At 40.7% G+C, this 22,451-nt stretch overlaps 1 protein-coding gene across 13 annotated transcripts in view; it reads left to right on the top strand.

Annotated features, from left to right (window-relative positions):
- RAPGEF4 (Rap guanine nucleotide exchange factor 4) overlaps window positions 1–22,451 on the top strand; it is a 339,975-nt gene that overhangs the window by 295,995 nt on the left and 21,529 nt on the right. For all 13 annotated transcript variants that reach the window (XM_012518928.4, XM_004476786.5, XM_004476785.4 and 10 more), the window contains 8 exons: window positions 9,764–9,914; window positions 11,504–11,592; window positions 12,322–12,352; window positions 12,503–12,581; window positions 13,629–13,775; window positions 15,531–15,628; window positions 21,489–21,614; window positions 22,022–22,200. In XM_012518928.4, coding sequence (XP_012374382.1) covers window positions 9,764–9,914; window positions 11,504–11,592; window positions 12,322–12,352; window positions 12,503–12,581; window positions 13,629–13,775; window positions 15,531–15,628; window positions 21,489–21,614; window positions 22,022–22,200 — 900 coding nt within the window. The remainder of the gene's footprint in view (window positions 1–9,763; window positions 9,915–11,503; window positions 11,593–12,321; window positions 12,353–12,502; window positions 12,582–13,628; window positions 13,776–15,530; window positions 15,629–21,488; window positions 21,615–22,021; window positions 22,201–22,451) is intronic.

Genomic DNA, 22,451 nt, shown 5'->3' with positions numbered 1-22,451 from the left:
ACACCTATTTCTGTCCTTAATCCACTTTGTATGTCTCCTCCAATTTTGCTTTTAGCACAGAGAAAGATGGTAGAACTCTGTTTGACATTAATATTTCAGGCCTTTTATGTGCTAATGAAAGAGACTTTCTATTCTCTAGACACACGTGGGACATGATTTGACCTTATGAATATAAGTGCTTTATAATGAGTTTTTAAAATCATATTTGTTCCATTTCTATACTTTTCATTTGCAGTTTCTTTAATTTTTTAAAATCTGCCTTTAAAATTCAGTTCAATTTTCCTTAGTCTTAAAAAAAAATTTTTTTTAGATAAACTATATTCCTACCACCTCCCAGGGTCTATCTATTGCTATCATTTTCATGTGTATGCTTCTAGCCTTTTGTCTAATCATATATATATATACACATACACATACACTCACAAAAAAATGAGATGATTCTGTAAATAATTTTGTAGGCTTTTTAACAAAATATTATCTTAAGAATGTCTTTCTGTGCCATTAGATATTTTTCTATAACACCATTTTTCTATAGTTTTGTCATCTTTAAGAGTAAAACATTAGCATTGCAAAAAAAAAAGTCAGTTAACATAGAAAAAGAGAAGAGAGCAATATTCACCTAATATTTCACCACAGTTAATAATTTTATGAAAAAATATTCCAGAAATTATATATATGTATAATTGCATAAAAATGAAATAAAATTAGATATACTTTTTTTGTAATATGTTCTTTTTCACTTAACATTATTTTGTGGATATTTTGCAAACCTATATTTTGAAACATTTACAGCATATATATAAATACATACCCATACTCACATATATGTATAAAATTTCATCTTCTTTTTAAGACAATTCCACAAACATTTATAGAATATTTCAAATTGTCATATAGCCCTGGGCAATGAGATGATAAAGATACATGCAAATAACATAATTTTTAATGATGCATAATATTAAATGGTAGATTTGTCATAATTTATTTTCTTAGCCTCCTCCTATTGGATATGTAGATTATTTTCATGTGTTTTGTTTGGTGGTCTGAATCTCATTCTTCCATCTAAATCTTTACCCATGTATATGACAATTTCTTTAAGTTCCTAAAAATAAGCAAAGAACATATAAATTTTTAACACATTGGATGTTTGTTACCACATTGCTCTCCTAAAGTATTAATTCTGTGTTATATGATTAAACTGCCATATTTGTGGAATACAAGCATATACATATAGAGGCAGGCCTCAAATTCAATAAGTGGTAGCAACTAATTAATAACATTTTGAATAACTGTATCTTTGGTTCCAACTATTTTTGCATCATTTGCTTTATCTTTTCAATACCCATCCCCAAATGTGAGATAGAAAAGGACAGTTATATTTGTATTTCATTTTACATGTAGGAGAAATCTAGGCCCAGGGAGGCCAAACAACCACCAAAGACTCTGCACTGGCTGGTGTTTGGAAGAAGTCCACATAGCATGAATGTAGTTTTGCTTTGCAGGGGACATTGTGCTTGACTTCCAACACCCATGCCATCTCACTCAGTCAGCTGAGTCACTCCTAGTTATTGGCTGCCCTTGCCAGTGATTTGTTCTCAAATTGCAGTCTCAAGGTAGATAGGGCCAGTGAGATTCAAAGAGAGGCTCTCTGGGGCTTCCAGGTAAACAGCTTTCTCAACATTTAAGAGAGAGAACAGGAGGCCTGTGGCTCCAATTACCTGTCGCAGCCATCCTACAACCATGAGGATAACGAGCCCTAAGATGAAGCTGAAATGAGGGGTGAATCAGAACCAATGGGGTCTATGATGACATCATTAACAAGTGGACCCATTCTGAAGAGTACCCTGACAAGAGATTTTTCTCTTATGTCAACTAATATAGGTCTTTGTAATAGGGCACGTTTTTGTTGGTTAGGGAAAATTGTTACTGCAACTGAAAGAATCCTAAATGATAAATGGCTTATATTTAAATTTATAGAAATTTAAATACAGCAATAATTTTGGTCAGATATTTTCTACTGGTAGCCTACTTTTAGTTTAGTATTCAAAACTAATTGTATGCCTTGGGCATGAAAAAATATATTTAGTTTCTTGAATTAAAAAGAAAAAAATGGACTACAGATTTTTCTACTGGTTTAGCTAAACCTGCCTCTGTATGTAGTACAAATATATGTAGAGAAACAAAGTAAACACAACAGCTTCCACTATTGGAAAGGCAGTGTGTCTCATTTATTTCTCTATGACACTAACCTGGGGATGTTCTCTTTATAAGTTGATTTCAGTTCTCTGACCAGAACATTTATCAAAATTTGCTTTTCTTGCACATGAAAAATTTACAAAATAGCATCAGGCTTGTATTCTCTAGATGAAGTAAGGTATTTAGTAGCATTCTTTAGATTGCTAAGGAAATTTTTCAGACTATATTTTGTTGAAGCCAAATTTTACCATTGTGGTCCCCACTTGGTTCTAAAATTTATTTCCAATGAGAAAGGCTTGGTTTGATGATATAAAGACAATACACTCCTCAGAAGAAAATGACTGTGTTATTAGATAGTCTACAAAGTACATTGGCAACATTTTCTCAGCCTCATATCAACACTGTGAGGCGTGTACTCTTTTAACATTGTTTTCACAATGAGGAAAGTGAGACTGAGATGCTAAGTAATTTGTTTCAAGTTACAGATTTGAACCCAGACAACATGATACATTAGGCCATGTTAAAACTGCTATGAAGACAAGCCCCTTGTCAGAGACTAAAAGGAGATAGAGGCTTCTGAAGATCAGTGGGAAAAATTATTCTGAGCAAGAAAGTGGGAGGCATCTAAAGAAGCTGACAGCACTGGAAGCTGTCTTGTGGACCCAAGGTTCACACGTGCATAGAACACAGGGAGCAGCCAGTGTCAGTAGGAATGAGTGCCAAGATAAGCCCAGAAAGCCAAACCTTATGAAAAACTCTAAAACCATCCCTTGAAAATACTTCCCAAAGGAGGATGAATAGTAATGATGATAGCTCTCATCATAGCTGAGGAAATAATAGGTCTCAGATACTTTTCTACATGTTTTACTTATATCTCATTTAGTCCTTCACAGCAGTTCTACAAAGTTCACTGATTAGCAATCACAAAATCTAAATGGTCAAGTAATTTTCCATGAGCTGCACAGCACATGAGCAAGGAAGGGAGGATGTGAACACGGGCTAATTCCAGAACATACCTTCTCAAGCACGTACTTCATCAAGGAGTAGACCTGGGGCTCAGAATGGTGTTCCATGAAGGCAAGTAGGGGAGTAAAGAGACCCCATAATACAGTGAGGAAAGCAAGAACTCTGATGTCCTGCCTCATACAAGCTGTATTATTTGCCAATTATCCTTAACCTCTCTGAGCCCTTTTTGTTAATAAGGGTCATTATACCTGCTCTACCCACCTCAGTAGGTTGCTGTGAGGATGGAATAAGTTATGTGTGTGAAAGCACATTTTAAGACTTCAAGTCCTATATAAATATTGCAGTTGTTATTAGCCGTCAAGAGAGGAATATAGCAGAATGTAAAGAATATAAAATCTCTGTCTAGTCGGTGGGCAGATGACCCCCAAAGTTTGTTTTCAGCTGCAAGCAGAGATCTTGTATGCAAAGCAGGATTTTAAAAAACAACAACATTGAAGAGTATCAGTTTGAATGTTGATAAGTGTTTTATAAATAGCTGCATAATTAGCATGTACTTACTGCAAAAAGTATACATAATATTTTATTCCCTGTTGTAGGCTGTAATGAATCTGCTGCCTCTACATCCTAGGAGGTTTTCACTTACTTTCCCCATGATAATTTTAATACGTGGAACCATTATTAGCTGAATTAAGAATAAGTAAATGAGCAGTAAAAAAAAAAAATACAGAAAAATTACAGGTGCCTGTGGTGAGTAAGATAATAACTAGGTAAAAATATATGAAATAATTACAGTGTTTGAACGGCAGAGCCGGCATGAGGAAAATGATTCAATGGACTATTAAGCCTGCTGTTGGCAGGGTAGAAAGTGTAGCCTACACTGTGGCCTTCAACTTCTTCTGATTCTCAGCCCATTTCTCACTGAAAACAGATCCAACCTGTCCTCAGGTGCATCTACACAGTGCCAAAGGAGCTGGCCCAATACAGTGAGGATTTAGTCACTCTGAAAGTTTGTTGTCCTGTAGATTTAATACTCAAGTTAAAAACGGCATCAGTTTTTAAAATATATCAGCTGCTCCAGAATTTGTGTAGATTTAGTCTACCCGTTGACATTGAATTCTTTATGAACTTATTTAAAATATATTTCTCTGCTCTGTATTTGACATCTTGGGAAAGTAGAATTTCAGGAAATTTAGATAAAAGTTTGAAAGGGCAGTGATTATTTAAGTTTTTTTTTTTAGAAAATCGCATTATATCCAGTACTCTAAATGGTATGATTGAATTGTCTGAGGTAATCAGCTAATCAACTAACATTTGGAACTCTCTGTTTCTGTGTGCTCAGTACTTTGCTAAGAAACGTAGATTCAAAATAAGTTTAAGACATGGTTCTTTTTCTTAAGAATTCTAATTTAGTGCTCCTGGAATCTCAAGTTTGAATTTGAGTGGTAAGTACATTTAAGAATGTTTAGTTAGTAGTGATGAACAACTACTTTCTAAATGGGCAGGCATAGAACAAGAGAGAGCAGGTTGGAGCTATAGCATAGAAGATCTAGTTCAGACATTATTGTCAAGACTGCAACAATTAACTCTTGGTTGTCTGTATGTGCTTTGTCTGTCATCCAACCCACTTCAGAAATACCTGATTCTGCTACATAGTGTATGTTTGGATAAAGTTATTATCTTTAATACCAAATAAAGCATTATAGTTTATAAGTACTGGGGAGGCAGAGAAGAGTACTGAGTTCTAGTCATAAGAACTCTATAGATAAATCTGGGAAAACCACCTAACCTCATTCTGCCCTAATTTCCTTACCTCAAAAATGATGGAGAAGAATGGGGTACAATGAAAGGGCTCTTGAAACTCACAGATTCTGTTATTCTGTGAGACATCAACTCACTATGTCAGTGATGAGTTTGGCCATTTCACTTAAAAGGTGGTAATGCCTTAAAAAAAAAAAAAACTTATTACAGTAACATATAACCAACACAAAATTTCCCACTTGAACCACTTTCAAGTATACAATTCAGTGGTATTTGTTACATTCACAATGTTGTGCCACCGTCAGCATCATCCATTACCAAAAACCCTTTTCATCATCCCAAAGAGAAACTCAGCACACTCAGGATTAACTCCTCCTGCCCCACCTCCCAATCCCCCACCCCTTGTAACTAGTACCCTACTTTTTGTCTCTATGAATTTGCATATTCTAGATATTTCATATGAATGAAATCGTATCATGTTTGTTCTTTTGTATCTGGTTTATTTCCCTCAATGTGATGTCCTCAAAGTTCATCCATATTGCAGCATATATCAGAACTTCATTCCTTTTTTTATAGCTAACCAATATTCTCTTGTGACCTTTTCTTAGTTGTGTTTAAAATAACAATTCAGAGAAAAATGCTAGATTCTCTTGCAGACTTTTAACCAGCACTTTACGAGATACTGGAACCATGTTGTCTTTCTGTGTTTCTTTCTCCCATCAGGTCGTATAGCTGCTCCCCCAAACACTACTGCCATGCTATCAGAAGCCATGGCCTTATTCAGTAAAAGTTCCTACCCATCATTTGACAAAACCATTGGGTTGTTATATATTTTATTTTCTATACCAACCTGCTTTTAACAGACACATTAGCCAAGTACATATTTTAGTAAGTACCTTAAGATGTTAAAAATATCTTATATATCTGGTAGACATTCTAATGTATAAAAAAAATCCTTCCTAATTTTTTATTCATCCTGGAGAGCAGTTAGATTTTTTCCACATAAGACTTTCTCTGTCAAATGGTTAACACATTATTCCGATTTTAGCCAGAAAAGGTAATGATTTCTCAACCTTCCTATGATGGTTCCATCTAAGAATATGCTATATTTGAATTGTTACTATTTTTAGGTTGCAGTTTTGAAATCATATTGAGACAAGGCACCTGATAGGATTTTCTTTATTCTTCCCTCCCCCCTTTCTTGTAGGAGTTAAATAAAATCTGAAAAATTATATAAATCTCTTTAAAGTCCTGGGGAGATTGTTACAAGCATGAGTAGGGGCCCCACCACCTCCCTTGTAACCATTTTAGGTACAATCAATTTCATTTAGTCTTCCTGGTCCCTTGAGAATCTGATTCCCACAGAGAGCTCAGGAAGGGAATGGCATGTTGCCTATGGAGGGGCAGAGTCCTTAAGTACATGCCAGGATGTGTAAAAGTCTTATACCCCACCTCTATTTTAGTAAATAAACATCTGTAAGGGGAAAGGGGAAATGTTGAGGAATAAATCAGAGCCTCCTTTTATTTTTCCAGGGGCAAAAATACGTAGCTGTCATGAGAAAAAGGAGAAAGCCCCGTCCCGCAGTCCCTCTGGGTTCAGTCAGCTCACACCCTGGCAGGCGGGGTAGCTCCTCGGAAGGAGCAGACCAGGGCAATCTGCCTGCATTCAACTCTCAACCCTTGGCCGGCAAGTTTGCTCCAGGCCTCAAGGAACATCAGCAAACATGGGCTCTCTTTTCCATTAAGACATATTTGAAGTGTTACGTTATTCCTTCCCATTGTGTATTGTAGACAAAAGTGAGATTTCTCCAGCAGAAAAGAGGACAGGACAGATCTTTGCAGAAATAACGTGTGCTGCTATCGCTGTATAAACACACAATTGCTAGCAATGCTTCTTTCAGTCCTAGTAAGTCCAGATAACCTGGAAAGTTAGAATTATATCCTGGCATCACCTTGATATTCCTAACCATTTCTGCCTCATACATAGGAATAGGAAGGTCTCTCTCTCTCTCTCTCTCTCTCTCTCTCCCTCTATAACTCTCTCTTCAGCATAATGTCTGGTAATGTTTCAGGTGGACAGGGCCTGGGCCCATTGTATCACTAGACTTAGCACAGCACCTGACTCAAAGTAGACTCTTAATATTGATGAATGAATTTGATGGTTTCTTTGCCAGAATACTTAAAAATCATTTTGATGGATTTTCTTTGAAAAGTATATTAATTTATTTGAAAATACACTGATCTCTTAAAAACCACATTCACCCATTAACTATACTATTCCTTGGGATTATTTTCCTACATTTAGGCTAAGAGTTCACCGCTATAAATAGCATCTCAATAAACACTTCCATTTCCTGCACATGCTATTACTATATATGAGTGATTCAAAGTGTTTTCATTGTACCTAATGTGCAGTAAAATATTTTTAAGATCCTAGTTTAAATAGTGATTTAGGGGCACAATGTGACATTATTTTGAGATTGTTAGGTTATGATCAAAATTAAATTTATACATTTTTCACTGTATAGGGTCCTTGCAAGGACAGTTGCTTAAATCTAGGAATGGGAGAAAGAAGCTTAGATGGAGGTGTCACGGCGAGGAGCATAGATGTGACCCACGGTAGTATCAGGATTCTGTGGGGCATCCTGGTTCAGCATGCGCACAGCCCAGAAGGGGCTTTAAAACACCCTTACATAGAAACAGAGTCTCTTTGGATTTTGATATTTATCAAAGTTGACCTCTCACACCCATAGCTCTGACCCCCATCCTAGCCATCCTTACTTTTTCCTACGGACTTTTATGCCACGGAAATGAAAAAGGACCTGCCAAAAGCCTGATGTCATCAAAATTTCTACACAAATTCCCATGATAATCAAACAAGAAAAGACAGCACCGTGGAAAGGCGGCATTATGTTAGGTTCACTGTCTGATTCTCTTTAAGTCCACATTGCTTTGGCATTATTAAATGCCACCACTGCAAGGGAATGTAGAGGTATTTCATCTCATCTCCTATGTCACAGGTGAGTAAATGGAGGACTATAGAAGCTAAGTAATGTAAGTTGAGCTAAATCATATAGCTAGATGGTGGCAGCAAAAGGACTAGAACCCAGACCTTCCAGCTCTTAGTTGAACTGTACTTATTTTTCAATCAGTCAAAAATTGCTTATTTGCTATCCAATTTGTACCCATCTCTGCTGCTAGCTGCCATGAAAAGTTGTCATAAAATGTGCCTAGCATTGCAATTCTTTGGAAAGAAAAACTGAGTTATGAATGCATACAAGCAAGAGACCAAAGGGTTAATCAGAAAAGAAATAATTTTCACATAAAGTAATCTTTCTTCCATTTTTTATTGTAAGCTCAGAGAGAATTGTGACAATACAGGTTGAGCAATTTTCTGTTTTATGAATCCCGTGCTCAATTTATGAAAGCCATTTTGCAACCCATTTACATGCAGTAAACCTTTGCTTTAAGGTTCTGTCATTTACCTTGATGATGATTATTTATGGTCACTTCAGAAAAGGCCTTCACTGATTTAGCTCTCATACACAGCACTGCCTTTGGGGTAGTTTCCTACAGTGCCTTTTAAGTCATGGTAAGAAACTGAGGTATGGCCAGTCTTATAGTCAGTTGTGAGGCAAGATAGTGTTGTGAATAGAAAGAAAACTAGTTGGAATCAAGAGTCTTGAGTTTGAGACCAACTCTTTACTTCCTAGCTGTGTAACCCTGGCCAAGTCACTTACACTTCTTCCATGTCAGTTTTCTCACTGGTAGAAAGGGAACAATACTTTGCTTACAAGGCTGTGAAATAGATCTTAAATAAGGTACTTTATGCACAAGGTGCAGTCCAAGTTACAAAGTATAAGTTGTTTTGTGGACTAATTATCTATAATATGAACTACTCTAAATCACTGAAAAAGAAATACATTGAAACTAAAATATTTCTCAATCACATACTATGTTCTCCTTAGAGTAATCCACACAAAAATGTAAACTAATGATAGGACCTCTACCTGGTACGTTGTAGACACTCAATAGATATTCGTTGTGTTCATGAATAAGTGAAGTTTCTAGGTGAAATTCACTGTGCTAGGCACAATACAAAACTCAAAGACAAATGATTATGATTCCAAGCCTGAAAGAGCTTATAGTTTATTTATGATAGCTAGCAGTAAATGCGTAAAAAAGTCATGAGGAACTAAGTTCTAGATAAGAGAAGAAGGTGTGGTATCAAAGGTGTCCAAGGCCCTCATCAGAGGATGGACACAAGCAGGAGCCTTTCCTCTTCATAATACCAAGTGAGTTCATACAGCTTCAATTTCTCACCTAGGTTCTCTTTATATCAGTCATGATCCTGGCAGGAATTAGATGCCCACTCTGAAGGGTTTATCTGAAATAATTTAACTTATAGGTTTATAGAGGTATGAGCAGGATTATGGGAACCAAGAAGTGGCATGGCTCCCCAGAGACGCAACAGCCGCAAGCAAGGCCACCCCTACAGCCTAAGGGCAAGGTGGAGGGTGGGCAGAATGGGATAGCAGCCCGATGAGAGTTGGAGCCAAGCACAGTGAGAATTCCTGTTAGCACACTCAGCCAGGTAGAGCTGTGGAAGGTCTAATTCCTTGGGCAACATGAGGTCAAGGTCAGTGGGCATTCATAAGGACTGGTGTGCATTTGGTCCAGACACTCTCTATGGATATGGGACCTTCTTTTGAGGGTCTGAGGAGATAATCCCATCTGTCTAAGAGGCTGGCTTTCTGAAGCTGAGATCTACCGTTCTGTCTTTGCAAGTAGCAGAGTGAAATGAGTTTCAAGTGGCTAAATGTCTTCCTTGACTCCTCGGCACTTACCATGCACAGCCTTCCCAAGGTACGGAACAGGAGAAAATGGATTATGCCCTTAACAGTAAGAGGCGAGTCATCCGCCTAGTTCTACAGTGGGCCGCCGTGTATGGAGACCTCCTGCAAGAGGACGATGTGGCAATGGCTTTCCTGGAGGTATGGCAGAGACATCTTTTCCAAGAGTACACCTTTGTTCTGCAGTACGGGACACCTACCACAGGCGAGCAGCTTGCCTGGAGAGACTGTATTGCAAATTCTAGATTGGTTAACATTTACATTCATCAGAAGGGTACTATAAGAAAAGTAAAGAAATACATCAGCCATTATCCTGCCACTCTAATTCAATAACTGGTGACATTTTAATGTATTTTCAACTGGTCTCTTTTTTGTAATTTTAAATTTGTAAATTTTACATAATTTTAATCACAGAGTACCCATCATTTTGCAGGCTGCTTTTTTCACTTCCTTATTTAAGGTTTTTTTCCCGTCAGTACGCTTTTTATAATAAAGATCTCTAGTGCCTATCAGATAGATATGCCACAGTTTTATGTATTTGTTCCCATATTGTTGAATATTTACATCATTTCCAATTTTTGCCTTCCTAGAATAATAGTGCAATGAATATTTTTGTGCAAGTACTTCTGTCCTTAGTTATATTCCTAGAAGTGACATTGCTTGATAAAATGGTTAACTATTTTTGAGGGGAATGAAAGCATGTAATTTTATGGAGGAATTACGGGAGCAGGAAGTGGGAAGGACCATGAGGTAGTTCTGAAGGGACATAATTTATTTTCTTAACACTGCTCTATGCTAAACTTCCCTTTTCCTTCCCAGGGCTCTACCCCCACATTACAACATTAACCCTGGCATTTACCCCTCAATTACTTGCTCTTTTCCAAGACTTAGATAAACACTTTTACTTCCGTGCAGACTGTGAGGTTCAATCCACAATGTCGCTTCTGTTTCAAACCATCAACCTGTGTGTTCTGAAATGATTGCTCCAAAGGAGCCAGACTCCCTCTCTCCTTTTAATCATATCATTTCCACAGGTGGAGGGGTGAGGCAGGGAAGAGAGGTGAACTATAAGAGTCCCTTACGTCAGTGGAATGAAGTATTTTGAAAATGTAAAGGTATAAGAGTAGGCTGGGGTCAAAGTTGATTCATGGCCTCTACCCAAAGAGTAGGGTGCCCCTGTGCAGACAAACCAGTGGTGGTTACGCTGCCACAGCTGTGGAGGCCACTGCTCCTGAGCAAAGCAGAGCAAGGCTGCTGCTGCTGCTGGGGAGGGGGGCCGTTCCAGGAATTCAGTTCCTGGGTAATTGATCCAGTTCCCAAGAAGGCATCCTCAGTTGATGACAACTCGGCATAAATTCAGTACAGTGCTGCAAACCATGTCTGCCTTTTTACCTCCAATAATTAACTAAAATGAATAATAAATATTAAATAAATGATAACTACTAAAATAATATTACAAATAAATATTAAAAGTTCCCTGAAAAAAATTACTCCTAAAGAATAGACCATATATGACCCATTCCAAAACCTTACCTTGCCTTTCATGACAATGAGTCATTTGTACTATTGAATTTAGATATAACCTTTTCATTTTTTTCTCTAGTCCATGAAACCATGGTCTAGAAATGTTAGTGAAACAAATTAAGTGTGGGCACCTCTATATTGCTCTTTACAGAAGCATGCTCCTTTGGCTGTTCTTGTTAAAAGCCTTTGACCTTTGCCAATTACAGGAGTTTTATGTGTCTGTATCAGATGATGCCCGGATGGTTGCCGCCCTCAAGGAGCAACTGCCAGAGTTGGAGAAGATTGTCAAGCAAATGTAAGGAAGGGCTTGGCTTTGGGGGTATGCCTTTCATCAAGTAAGTGCCTTCCTCCCAATCAAAACATCCTCCAAAAATCCTTTGCCCACAAAAATGCTAGCGCTAATTCTCAAATAGCCACATCTTGTTCTGGTTTGAGCAGGAGGGGTGTAAAGCCCAGGTGGTACGATAAGGCAGCGTAACCAGAGGACTGAGCTTCTGCTCAGCTGCATTCTGTGCCAGAGTGTGGCTACGAGAACCCTGGAAATAGAACGTCCTCCGCTAAGGAGCCAAACTCAACATCAGGTTTCTTTGGCTGACAGCAGTGACTCCAGTGTTAAAATGGTCAGGGGCATTTATAGAGAGTTTGAGGGGGATTATTTATATGAAAAATTTGCTTTCTTCTGCCAAAGCTTTTATGGTGAATATTTGTATTCTGTCAGTGAAAACAGAGGTTTCCACATGCTGTTACTTAAGCCACAGATTAAATGCTAGAGAGAGTGCATGCTATTAGATAGACTTTGAAAGCCAGGATTCCTGGCTTTTATCATCAGTTCCATCAGGTTTCCACCCGTGACCAGCACTGATCTCTTTGCTGTCTCCCTCACAGTTTGGTCTTTTAATGCCTCCTGAAGGAATTCTGTTATTTCATTTTCTAACGCAAGATTAAAGCTATACATACAGACAAAGCAATTTAAAACAACAGTACCAAAAGGTATTAAATAATGTGCTTTCTCTACTTCTCGTAGTTCAGAAGATGCAAAAGCTCCACAAAAGAAGGTAAGTTGACATGAATTCCGATTTTCTAATTGCCTGTGCCATGTAGAATTATAATTCTCCAGAAATATTACATTGTGTGTGTTTCCTCTGAGATGCTAATGTTCGTTGGTCATTCTCCCTGATGGCAATCGCTGTGTTACTATTTTACAGCATAAAGTTCTTTTGCAACAGTTTAACACTGGGGATGAGAGAGCCCAGAAGCGCCAGCCTATCTGGGGCTCCGATGAAGGTGAGAAATCTATTCCAGCTCATGGTTGTGTAGATTATTTAAAGTCAGAATAGAGCCTTCCCCCTGGGAATCATCACCTTGAGACTGCAGTAGAGCTGCCACCCTCTGCAGAGGTGATTTGCCTAGAGGTGCCCTTTTGCCCTCCAATAATTTATGTCCTAGAACGTTGCTCAAGCTGAGCCCTTGTCCCACATCCCTCTCCCACACTACCACCTGTCCTGGAAGGAAATAAACATGATCTCAGGTCCGATTGTTGAGGTTGCATCGCCTTGGGAAGAGCAGGTAGGACGGTGCCCAGGAGGAGGTGGGGTTGCAGAGTGACCTGTGGAGCTGGGCTCCTGCCCAGGTGAGCATGCTGGCCCTGAGCTCAGCCTCTTTGGAGCCACCAGGGAGATGAAGATGCTGGCTATTGTTGTTTGGTTGTTTAGAGATTTCTCCAAAGAATCACAACCCAAAGAAAGAATGATAAAAATTCCATTTTAAGCCACAGGTGGATCTTGTAATTCAGGGGTGCCGAGAATTGCAGTAGCTAGAATTGCTTCCAGAATTTGTTTGTCCAGAGGTGAGCCTGAGGTTGCGGTGTACTGGTCTGAGGTACACAGTGAAGCAAGGGAGCGGGAATGTTAGCCGATGTTAATGACCCCCAGGTAGAAGCACTCCCCTTGGCCATGATGTTGGCTTCACAGTGTGGCATTTCCCATACTGTGAAAATGAAAGACTGGGCTAGAAGACAGACCCAGAAAGTCAGCCTAACAATACTTCCAATTTTTTCCCAAGACCTATTTGTGGGCTTTTCACAAATACTTGGTGGCAATTTTTTTTAAAATTGAGGTGGAGGTAGCAGCCGTAGGTATGCCCATTCTTAGACCAAAGCTAAGATAAGGGCTTTCAGAAAGGGGCAGGCACTGGGGACATGTGTAAATAAATACAACTAGTAAAAATGGCATGGTGATGCAGATTTTGGAGACTGTCTAAACATTTTGCCTAGCTTACGGGTTTCTCAAGAACTGGCAAGGCCAGCTCAACATTTTCCTGCCTCCCTAACAGTTCTGTTTAAGGTCTACTGCATGGACCACACCTACACAACTATTCGGGTGCCGGTGGCGGCCTCAGTGAGGGAAATCATCAGTGCAGTGGCCGACAAACTGGGCTCTGGAGAAGGCCTGATCGTGGTCAAGATGAGTTCCGGAGGAGGTAACAGCCTTCCTTAGTCCTTTGGGCTTCTGCAAAACCTGCCAGAAATTAACGTGGCCTTTCCAAGCTGAGCTGGAAGAATGAATTGGTACTGTGTGTGCTGCCAAGAGGACAGAAGTAGTAGGGTTAGGGGCAGGCAGGCTGAGCGAGCTCACTGATCTTGTAGGCAAGCATACGGCAGAAAGACGTGGAGTGATGTATCTGAGGAGGCTGGCAGTCAGGGCTCTGGTGTGGGTGAGGCCTGGGGTTCTTCCACATAAACCCTAAACAAAAAAATGCTTAAAGCCTTGGAGCTGTGAGCAATGTGGACCCTAAGAGGGTCTGGAGCTTGACAAGCTACCGTCTAAGGCTATGGCCTTCAACAAGGCTGAAGCCGGAGATGATCACAGGTTAATTCTTTTCTGCTGACGATGGCTCCCATCCTTTCCCATGAAGAGAGGGCAGAAACCCAGCTCATCCCACAAAATGAGGATGATTTCCCCCTACAGGGTCACAGTTCATCTCATTGTCCCTGAATATTCTATGCTACCCTGAAATATCATCTATTCATTCATCATATTTGCTGGCCAGCTAGTGTGTTCCAGTTGCTGTCAGAGGAGAGGCTGAGCTGAATACAGCCCCTGTCCCCACCCCATCCTCAAGCTGCTCCCAGGCCATTGAGAAAGTGGACAGTGAATAAACAATTACAGCCATGCTGGCGGGAGGGAAGGGAAGGTCAGTCTGGGCTGCAGTGAGAGACTTGAGAAAAGAGCAATATGATTAATTTCTCCAGTAATTATTTGATAGCCCTTGGGAAGATCCTTCAGGAACAGGTGAGCCATTTCTGCCATGTTTTCAGGCAAATGATTGCACTAAGTGGGGTTTTTGAATGCGTGTTGGATTCCCAAGATATCCCCTTCTGTTTCTGCTGCAGCTGCACAGTCCTCAAGGGTAGATACCCTTGCTGATCCCTCTTCACACCCTTGCCTGAGTGATGCCCCGGGTTCCTCCCCTTCTGTCAGGTCTCTTTATCCAAATGTCACTGTCCTGCTGAAGCTTCGATCTGTCCTTTCCCAGATTCCCTCTCCCCCTTATACATACATCTTAGCCCCCTCCACTGCTATTTTTCTCCTTATCATTTCTCATGATCTAACCCTGTTTATTGTCTACATCTCCCACTATGATATAAACACTTCTTAGACTGGCATTTTTGTCTGTTTTGTTCTTTTTTGCATCCCCAGTACCTAGAACAGTGTCTGGCATGTAGTAAACGCTAGCTAAATATTAATTGAATGAATGAATTTTTAAAATATCAAGAGAGGCTTAACTAGTTAATCAATTGCCCTCCAAATAAGCTAAATAATAAATTTTGCACCTAAAGTCATGTGGGACCTCAGAAATCCCTTCAATTTTCTAAAAATGATCTTTCCAACTCCAAAATGCTGGGCATTATTACAATCTAGAAACATAACTTGCTATATAAATAGCAATCACAGTTTTTGTATATAATTGCGGTTGCAGTACAAAGCTGAGTGAATTGGCCCTCAGATATTTCCAGTCTTGATTTGTGGTCATTTCTGAGGGCATCCTGAGTGCCGTGTGCCTGTATGAATGCTGTGTCTTTTTATTCAGTGGGTGCCTTCAGTACTATATTTTATGCAGCCGCACTGCGTGTTCCAGTAATTCACCAAGCTGGCAATTTGTTTGTGTGATTAGGGCAGTGCAGCAAATCTCAGATGCATTTAATGGGCAATCTCATGCTTTTTATGTTCACAGAAAAGGTGGTGCTCAAACCTAATGATGTTTCAGTATTTACGACGCTCACCATTAACGGACGCCTGTTTGCTTGCCCACGAGAGCAATTCGATTCACTGGTAGGTATGGGTGGCCCCTCAGAGCAGCATCTGCAACCAGAAAAACCTGTCCGGAGCTTAGTCTTGCAGTCATATTGAACCTAGCTGCAAAAAAATCTTGAATACTACTTGGCTTTTTCTTTTCCTGTCTCTTAGATATGCCTAAGGTGTTCCTCTGAGATGCTCTGAGGTTTAGATATCCTTTTGTGGGAATTAGCCAAGCAGCACCACACTTGGGGCATAATTCAGCTTTCAGGCCTCTATCTTATAATTCAGGTCCTTGAAATGCTCCCAGTTTTAATATTGATATTAAAATCTGCATACTTAGACTTAATGGAAATAAAGTTTTTTTAAAAAAGCAAGATATGGCTGTTCATTGGATGTCACAGGTGCATGTAGAAATTCATTATGGCAAAGCCACCATCCAATCTGAAATAAATGCCCTGCCCTGAAACTGCTCTCTTGTGTGGGAAGTGCTAAAAACAAGCACTTCTCCTTAAGTGTCCAAAAGACTCTAGTCCTTGGCCACACAGAGCTTTCTGTGAATAAAGGACGAATCGCTTTATGCTAATGAGTTAGTAGCCTGCTCTGTCTGATGGAGGTGGTAGAGTTCATTTCTATTTATTCCATTAAAAATTGGTCATGGAGATGAGTAGCTATTAAAGGATCTTAGAAAGCCTGTTTCTCTATACTGACAGTGCAGAGGGTGGAGAAGTAGTTTTCTCAGTCTTCATATACACAAGTCTCTTATGAGAGAAGTATAACAGGAGAGCTAGAGGTAAATAGCATCTGTACTTTGAGGAACAAGTTTTACTGTGAATATGTTTTTTTTTGGTTTTTTTAAAGATTTATTTATTTTTATTTATTTAATTCCCCCTCTCCCCCGGTAGTCTGTTCTCTGTGTCTATTTGCTGTGTCTTGTTTCTTTGTCCGCTTCTGTTGTCGTCAGCGGCACGGGAAGTGTGGGCGGCGCCATTCCTGGGCAGGCTGCACTTTCCCTCGCGCTGGGCGGCTCTCCTTACGGGGCGCACTCCTTGCGCGTGGGGCTCCCCTACGCGGGGGACACCCCTGCGTGGCGCGGGACACCCCTGCGTGGCGCCGCACTCCTTGCGCGCATCAGCACTGTGCATGGGCCAGCTGCACACGGGTCAAGGAGGCCCGGGGTTTGAACCGCGGACCTCCCATGTGGTAGACGGACGCCCTTACCACTGGGCCAAGTCCGTTTCCCAATGTTTTAATTTTAATAAAGGCAAACCTTACAGGTCAACCAAGATTCCCTTTCTTTCAATTTTAGTAAAGGCAAACCTTACAGGTCAACCAAGATTCCCTTTCTTGGGCTTTTTGAGCTTGCTTTAGTCTCATGGTAATCCAGATTTGCTGAATTAGGGAGAGCCATTTTGTGTACTCTAATGAAGTGGATTTTTGAGATATCTGAAATTCACAGGGGGAGGAATTTAGCAAATGTGTCATTTGCTCTCTTATTAACCCCTCATCCGTCATGGCCCCTGAGGGCCCTTGCTTTTCCTCAATCCCCAGTGCTCCAAGGCCCAAATCAGCTCACAGTCCTCTTTAACAATGGTTAGTCACCTACTCTCATTGCTTTCTAAATACATATCTCCAAACACTGAGGCATTGAAATTTTTTAAAAATGTTGTAAATGAGTCGTGCTGCCCTCTCCTGGAATTGAATGCCATAAAAAGCCAAGTTCACTGTCTCTCCATTGAAGGTGGCACTTGACGTGTTTATCACACGGGCTCTGGGCCTCGCTTGCCGGCTGGTTCCTCGCGGTGTCGGATGATGTGGTGTGGAGATAGAGCGGGGCCTGTCTCCAGCTCTCTGGGGGGCAGATACTAACGTTTTAAGTCTCTGTTTATTTGCACACAGCCCTACATTCTTGTAAGTTCGAGTTTGTAGTCCTTGCCAGACTTGGTCTTCCACTTTAAAGCCTGAGTAATTGAAAGCAGTTTACTTTTTGGCAGGTGAACTTGCTTTTGCCTCTTCCCTCGATGCCCTGCAGTTCACTGTGCTGTGAGTTATGTCATCATGCAGAGGGTCACCCACCCTCTCCAAAGTTCAGGCACAGAGCTCCTTTCCTGGCTTTCTAAAGATTCTGTTTGGGGACAGTCCTTTTAGGAAGAGTAATACACATGATGAGTCTGCATTTGGAATGTTGCCCAAACCAACCCTTTGATTCATCAACACATAACTTATGAAATGTCTGCTTTGTGCTCTGAGCCGGGCCAGCTTCTTTGTGATGCCTAGAGCCTCTGTCCTTAGACAATTACAGTCAAGTTAGGGAGATGGGACTACTATAAACAACCTGGAACAGAAAAATTTGTAGTGTTAAATTGTGTTGTCTGGAATTAGCACAGTACCAGGGATTTATCTTAGGGTTTGTCCCCTGGAGCTTTACTCTCTTGACATTTTGTTCAAGCATGATGTTAGTACAGAACAGATTATGTAGAGTCCCACTGTACTGTAATTTGGTTCTACAATTATCTGTTCACTTGTTCTTCAAACTTTTGTTTAGCACCTACTTCATCATTCCTGGCATTGTGAATGGTTCTGGCTCCAAGGTGCTCTCAAAGATGAGTCTGCTGTGGTCCTTGTCCCTCAAGGAGCTCACAGCCTGGTCTACCTGTGTATAATCAGGGAGAATCGAATGTGATGTGCCACTGCAGAGCTGTTCTCATGTCACAGAGGGTGTGGCAGCACAAGGAAAGAGGGACCCTGGGTGGCAGTTTACTTTATCCATCTCTTCTTCTCTGACAATCAACAGTGTCTTTGTATGTCTTAGTTTCCCCATCTAGAAAATGGGATGGTGGCAATGTTATTCTCCCATTCACCACCAACCAGACTTAAAAGAGAAACAATTTCTCGAAAAGGGTGGGGGGAAGAGTCACTTGGAGTCTGTGTGTGTAGGTAGTTTTTGGATCTGCCTGTGCAGTACAGATCCTACACAAGTCCTGCTGGGCCTCATCTGTAGGAAATTTCCATGGGAATATCTATAAGGAAATATCTCAATGAGATGCTTCCTATAGGACCAGGGTCAGAATGTAAATTCCTCCTTTCAGATAGAGGAACATCCTTTCTTCTCAAATTGCCTCTCCATTGGGCTCATGGAAGGGTCAACATGCCCTTTGCCAAGGAGGAGGGAAGCTTGGTGAGACCCGCCCACCCAATGTAAGGGAGATTCAGCTGGGCTTTCTCTTAGCCTCTCCAAATGGATGCCGGAATAACTAAAACTAAAAGATCTTTGTATTTCTTAATATTGACCTGCCTATAGCTGTTGGGTTAATTTACCCCCGGTATGAAAAGCTATGAAACCTAAAGGAAAAGAGATAGACTGAGTCACTCCAATCTTGAGGAGAGAGTAAATCCCAGAAATAGCGTGGGAGGGGGCAGTCTACAGAGGAGCAGAGGGCTCTGTGTTCACAGTAGCAGCTGCAAAAAGAAAAAGAATGTGGAGAGCCAGTTGGAGCCTGAGAGGTGGCTCCAAGTCCCAGCATTTAAAAGCTTCCCTAACTTTTCTACCTGAGACTGACTCTGGTTAAAACCCTTCTCCTTATTTGCTTCTATAAGCTATTTGCCAGCCTCTGCCAGTTTCAGAACCACCATGATGGTTCCCTGAGGCTCAAAACCCTGGAATAGTTGTTCTTCCCAGTTCTCTCCCCCTGAGTCAGCAACAGCAGTAATTAGTGCTTACATCCAGGTGTCCTGATAACACTTGCCTGTGTGTTTGTCCTGCTGCAGCACTGCTGGGGAGGTAACTAATTTTGGGTGGAGGAGGTACCTCCTCTGTGCCAGGCACTGTGCTTCTGTGCATCACTTAGTTTATCCCTATCCAATCCTCTTATCAAGAGTAGAGATAGGTATTATGACCTTGACTTACCAGCAGTGAAAACAGGCATCCACGACATTAGGGAATCAACCCAAGTCGACACAGTTGGAACGAACTTTCAACTCGGAGTCTATGGCACACTACAAGCCTTGTGCTAACCTCATCTTTGGCAACATCTGCCAGCTCTCATCGGTGCCATCAGCTTACTCTCCTCAAGAGCTAGCATCCTAAGCACCTTGGCCCCCAACCAAGTCCCAATTCCTCATCCTGTCCTCAGAGACTTTCTAAAAGCTGTTCAAGTGGTCCATTTGGTCCCCCTGCACTCACTGTTCCTACCAAGCAAGTCTCTTGACAGCTTCCCCTCTTACATGCCTTCCTTGCCATTCTTCAAGCTTAGGACAGACTGTCCTGGATAGCGCTTGGGGGAAACCTTGTTGTTCTAATCCAGCCAAATTTGTCAGTTCCATTTTTTAAAGCCCAGCTTGTTTCTTTGAAAATCTTTTCAGGGAAATGGACTTTGGCCCAGTGGTTAGGGTGTCCGTCTACCATATGGGAGGTCCGCGGTTCAAACCCCAGGCCTCCTTGACCCATGTGGAGCTGGCCATGCGCAGCGCTGATGCGCGCAAGGAGTGCCGTGCCACGCAGGGGTGTCCCCCGCGTGGGGGAGCCCCACGCGCAAGGAGTGCGCCCGTGAGGAAGGCCGCCCAGTGTGAAAAGAAAGAGCAGCCTGCCTGCCCAGGAATGAGGCCACCCACACTTCCCGTGCCGCTGACGACAACAGAAGCGGACAAAGAAACAAGACGCAGCAAATAGACACCAAGAACAGACAACCAGGGGAGGGGGGGAAATTAAATAAATAAATAAATCTTAAAAAAGAAAAAAAAAAAAGAAAATCTTTTCAGATGACGCTTTCCTCCAAATGCCAACTAACTCTCAAAAAGCCCATTCATGCTCCTCCACCTCTTTATCTGTGTATCTGGGAGCCATGTATGTTGAGGCTTCTCTCTGTCTGTTTATTCATGCAAATGAATCCTGACTCTGTATTGAGGTATAGTGCTAAAATTGCTGGTTGGATTCACTTCTCTCTTAGACCATAAGCTGTCAATGTCAGGACCCCTTATATCCTGAGCATGTAATTCCTTTAGGGGGCAGAAGGCAGGAGGCATTTTTACGATGTAATGGTTGTGGTGATGATGATGATGAAGATGATGGCAGAACTTGGATAACATTTATACTTCTGACATGAATATTGAATATCCAAATATGGCTAGTATCAGAGGGGGAAATGCTCTTTCAATTCATATGAATTTTGTAACTTTGTAATGTATATATTGCATATATTATATATAAATATTTACGTATTTTAGATGTTCCTTATGTTTATAAATCATTCATCTTACTAAGTAAAAGCACTTTAGGCCAATATTCAAAAAGTAAAAATGAGATAAATAAGTCAGATGGAAAATTTTGACTGAAGGTCTTCTAGACAATATAAGTTTGTTCTTCAAATACCATGTGAATATCATTCTTAGACCCAAATCTCCCAGAGAGTAGAGAAATCAGTTATCATGCACAGCCTCAAATCACCAGGACACCAGGCAGTGTGTGGTAAGAGAAGGAGATGCAGCAGCTCGACCAGTCACCAGCCCCTGCAGGCATTGGTAGCACTGTATTCAAAACAGCCGTGCCAGTACCAGCTCTCTGACAGTTTCTGTAGGAAACAGGAGAAGAGGGAGAGTTTCCAGGGCCTTTCCCCCACCCGATAGCCAAGCTCCATGGGTCACTCTTCATGGAAACTTGTTAGCCATTATCACATTTTCCAGCCAGTGAATTGCATGATAATGATGATTATGTCTATAAAGATGACACCAGAGCAAATGTGCATCAAGGGCAGAGGTGATTTGCTCTCCTGGGGAAAATCAAGTTTCAAGATATTTTTTAAAGCATCTCTAGAATCCTTTCCCCTCAGAAACTCCCTAAAGCTTCAGCATTAAGTATTGTCTGAAATGAGATTCTGATCTATTTTTGTAATATTTACAGACTCCCTTGCCAGAACAAGAAGGCCCAACTGTTGGCACAGTGGGAACTTTTGAACTGATGAGCTCTAAAGATTTAGCATATCAGATGACAATTTATGACTGGGAGCTCTTCAACTGTGTCCATGAGGTAAGATGTCCAATTGAGTGCCTTAGTAGGTACAGTGGCTACTCTGGTTGAAGCCTGCTGGCATCGCTCGACTACGTTAGTGTGAGCCACAATATGGAAACCAAACCACGTGATGATTTTTGTGAACATTGAATATATTAATAAAGCCTGTTATAAGGTCTTTGAGTATTAAAAAATCTTTGTGACTTGCCACATGCTATGTCTTCCTGAGTATATTAAAGCAGTAATACCTAGTTTATATTTATATATTTATCAGGTCTCAACCGTAGTGCAAGTAGAGTCCTAGTCAGTGATTGTATTCACATTTGCTGACCATTATTAAAACTGTCTTGACAAATAGAGAAATGTATCAAATGTTTTGACTTAAAAATAGCAAATAAGTAAAATTGTTTTCCTCCCTTTTCTAGATGGAACTAATCTATCACACTTTTGGAAGGCACAACTTTAAAAAGACCACAGCAAACTTGGATTTGTTCCTGAGGAGATTTAATGAAATTCAGTTTTGGGTTGTCACTGAGATTTGCCTTTGTTCCCAACTCAGCAAGCGTGTTCAGCTCTTAAAGAAATTTATTAAGATAGCAGCCCAGTAAGTATCTTTAGCTTGGGAAGAGGAAAAAAATTGCACTCTGTTTTCATTTTACTCTCTTTAAAAGGAAAGCATGATATGGGAATTACTTAACTGTGGAGGCCCGAAAATAACCAAACCCTTGTAAAAGATGAATTTCTTCCAGCTTTTGTAATATTTGACATCGATATGTAAATCGATATCTTGTTGAAGTGATGCTGCAACTCAGATTGTAACCTCTTTTTGCTCTGGACTGCTCGGACTTTTTGCCT

The sequence above is a fragment of the Dasypus novemcinctus genome, chromosome 7, assembly GCF_030445035.2.
Source record: "Dasypus novemcinctus isolate mDasNov1 chromosome 7, mDasNov1.1.hap2, whole genome shotgun sequence".
NCBI classification, from domain to species: Eukaryota; Metazoa; Chordata; class Mammalia; order Cingulata; family Dasypodidae; genus Dasypus; species Dasypus novemcinctus.
The sequence above is the reverse complement of the archived record's forward strand: the minus strand, read 5'-3'. Positions and strand labels throughout refer to the sequence as shown.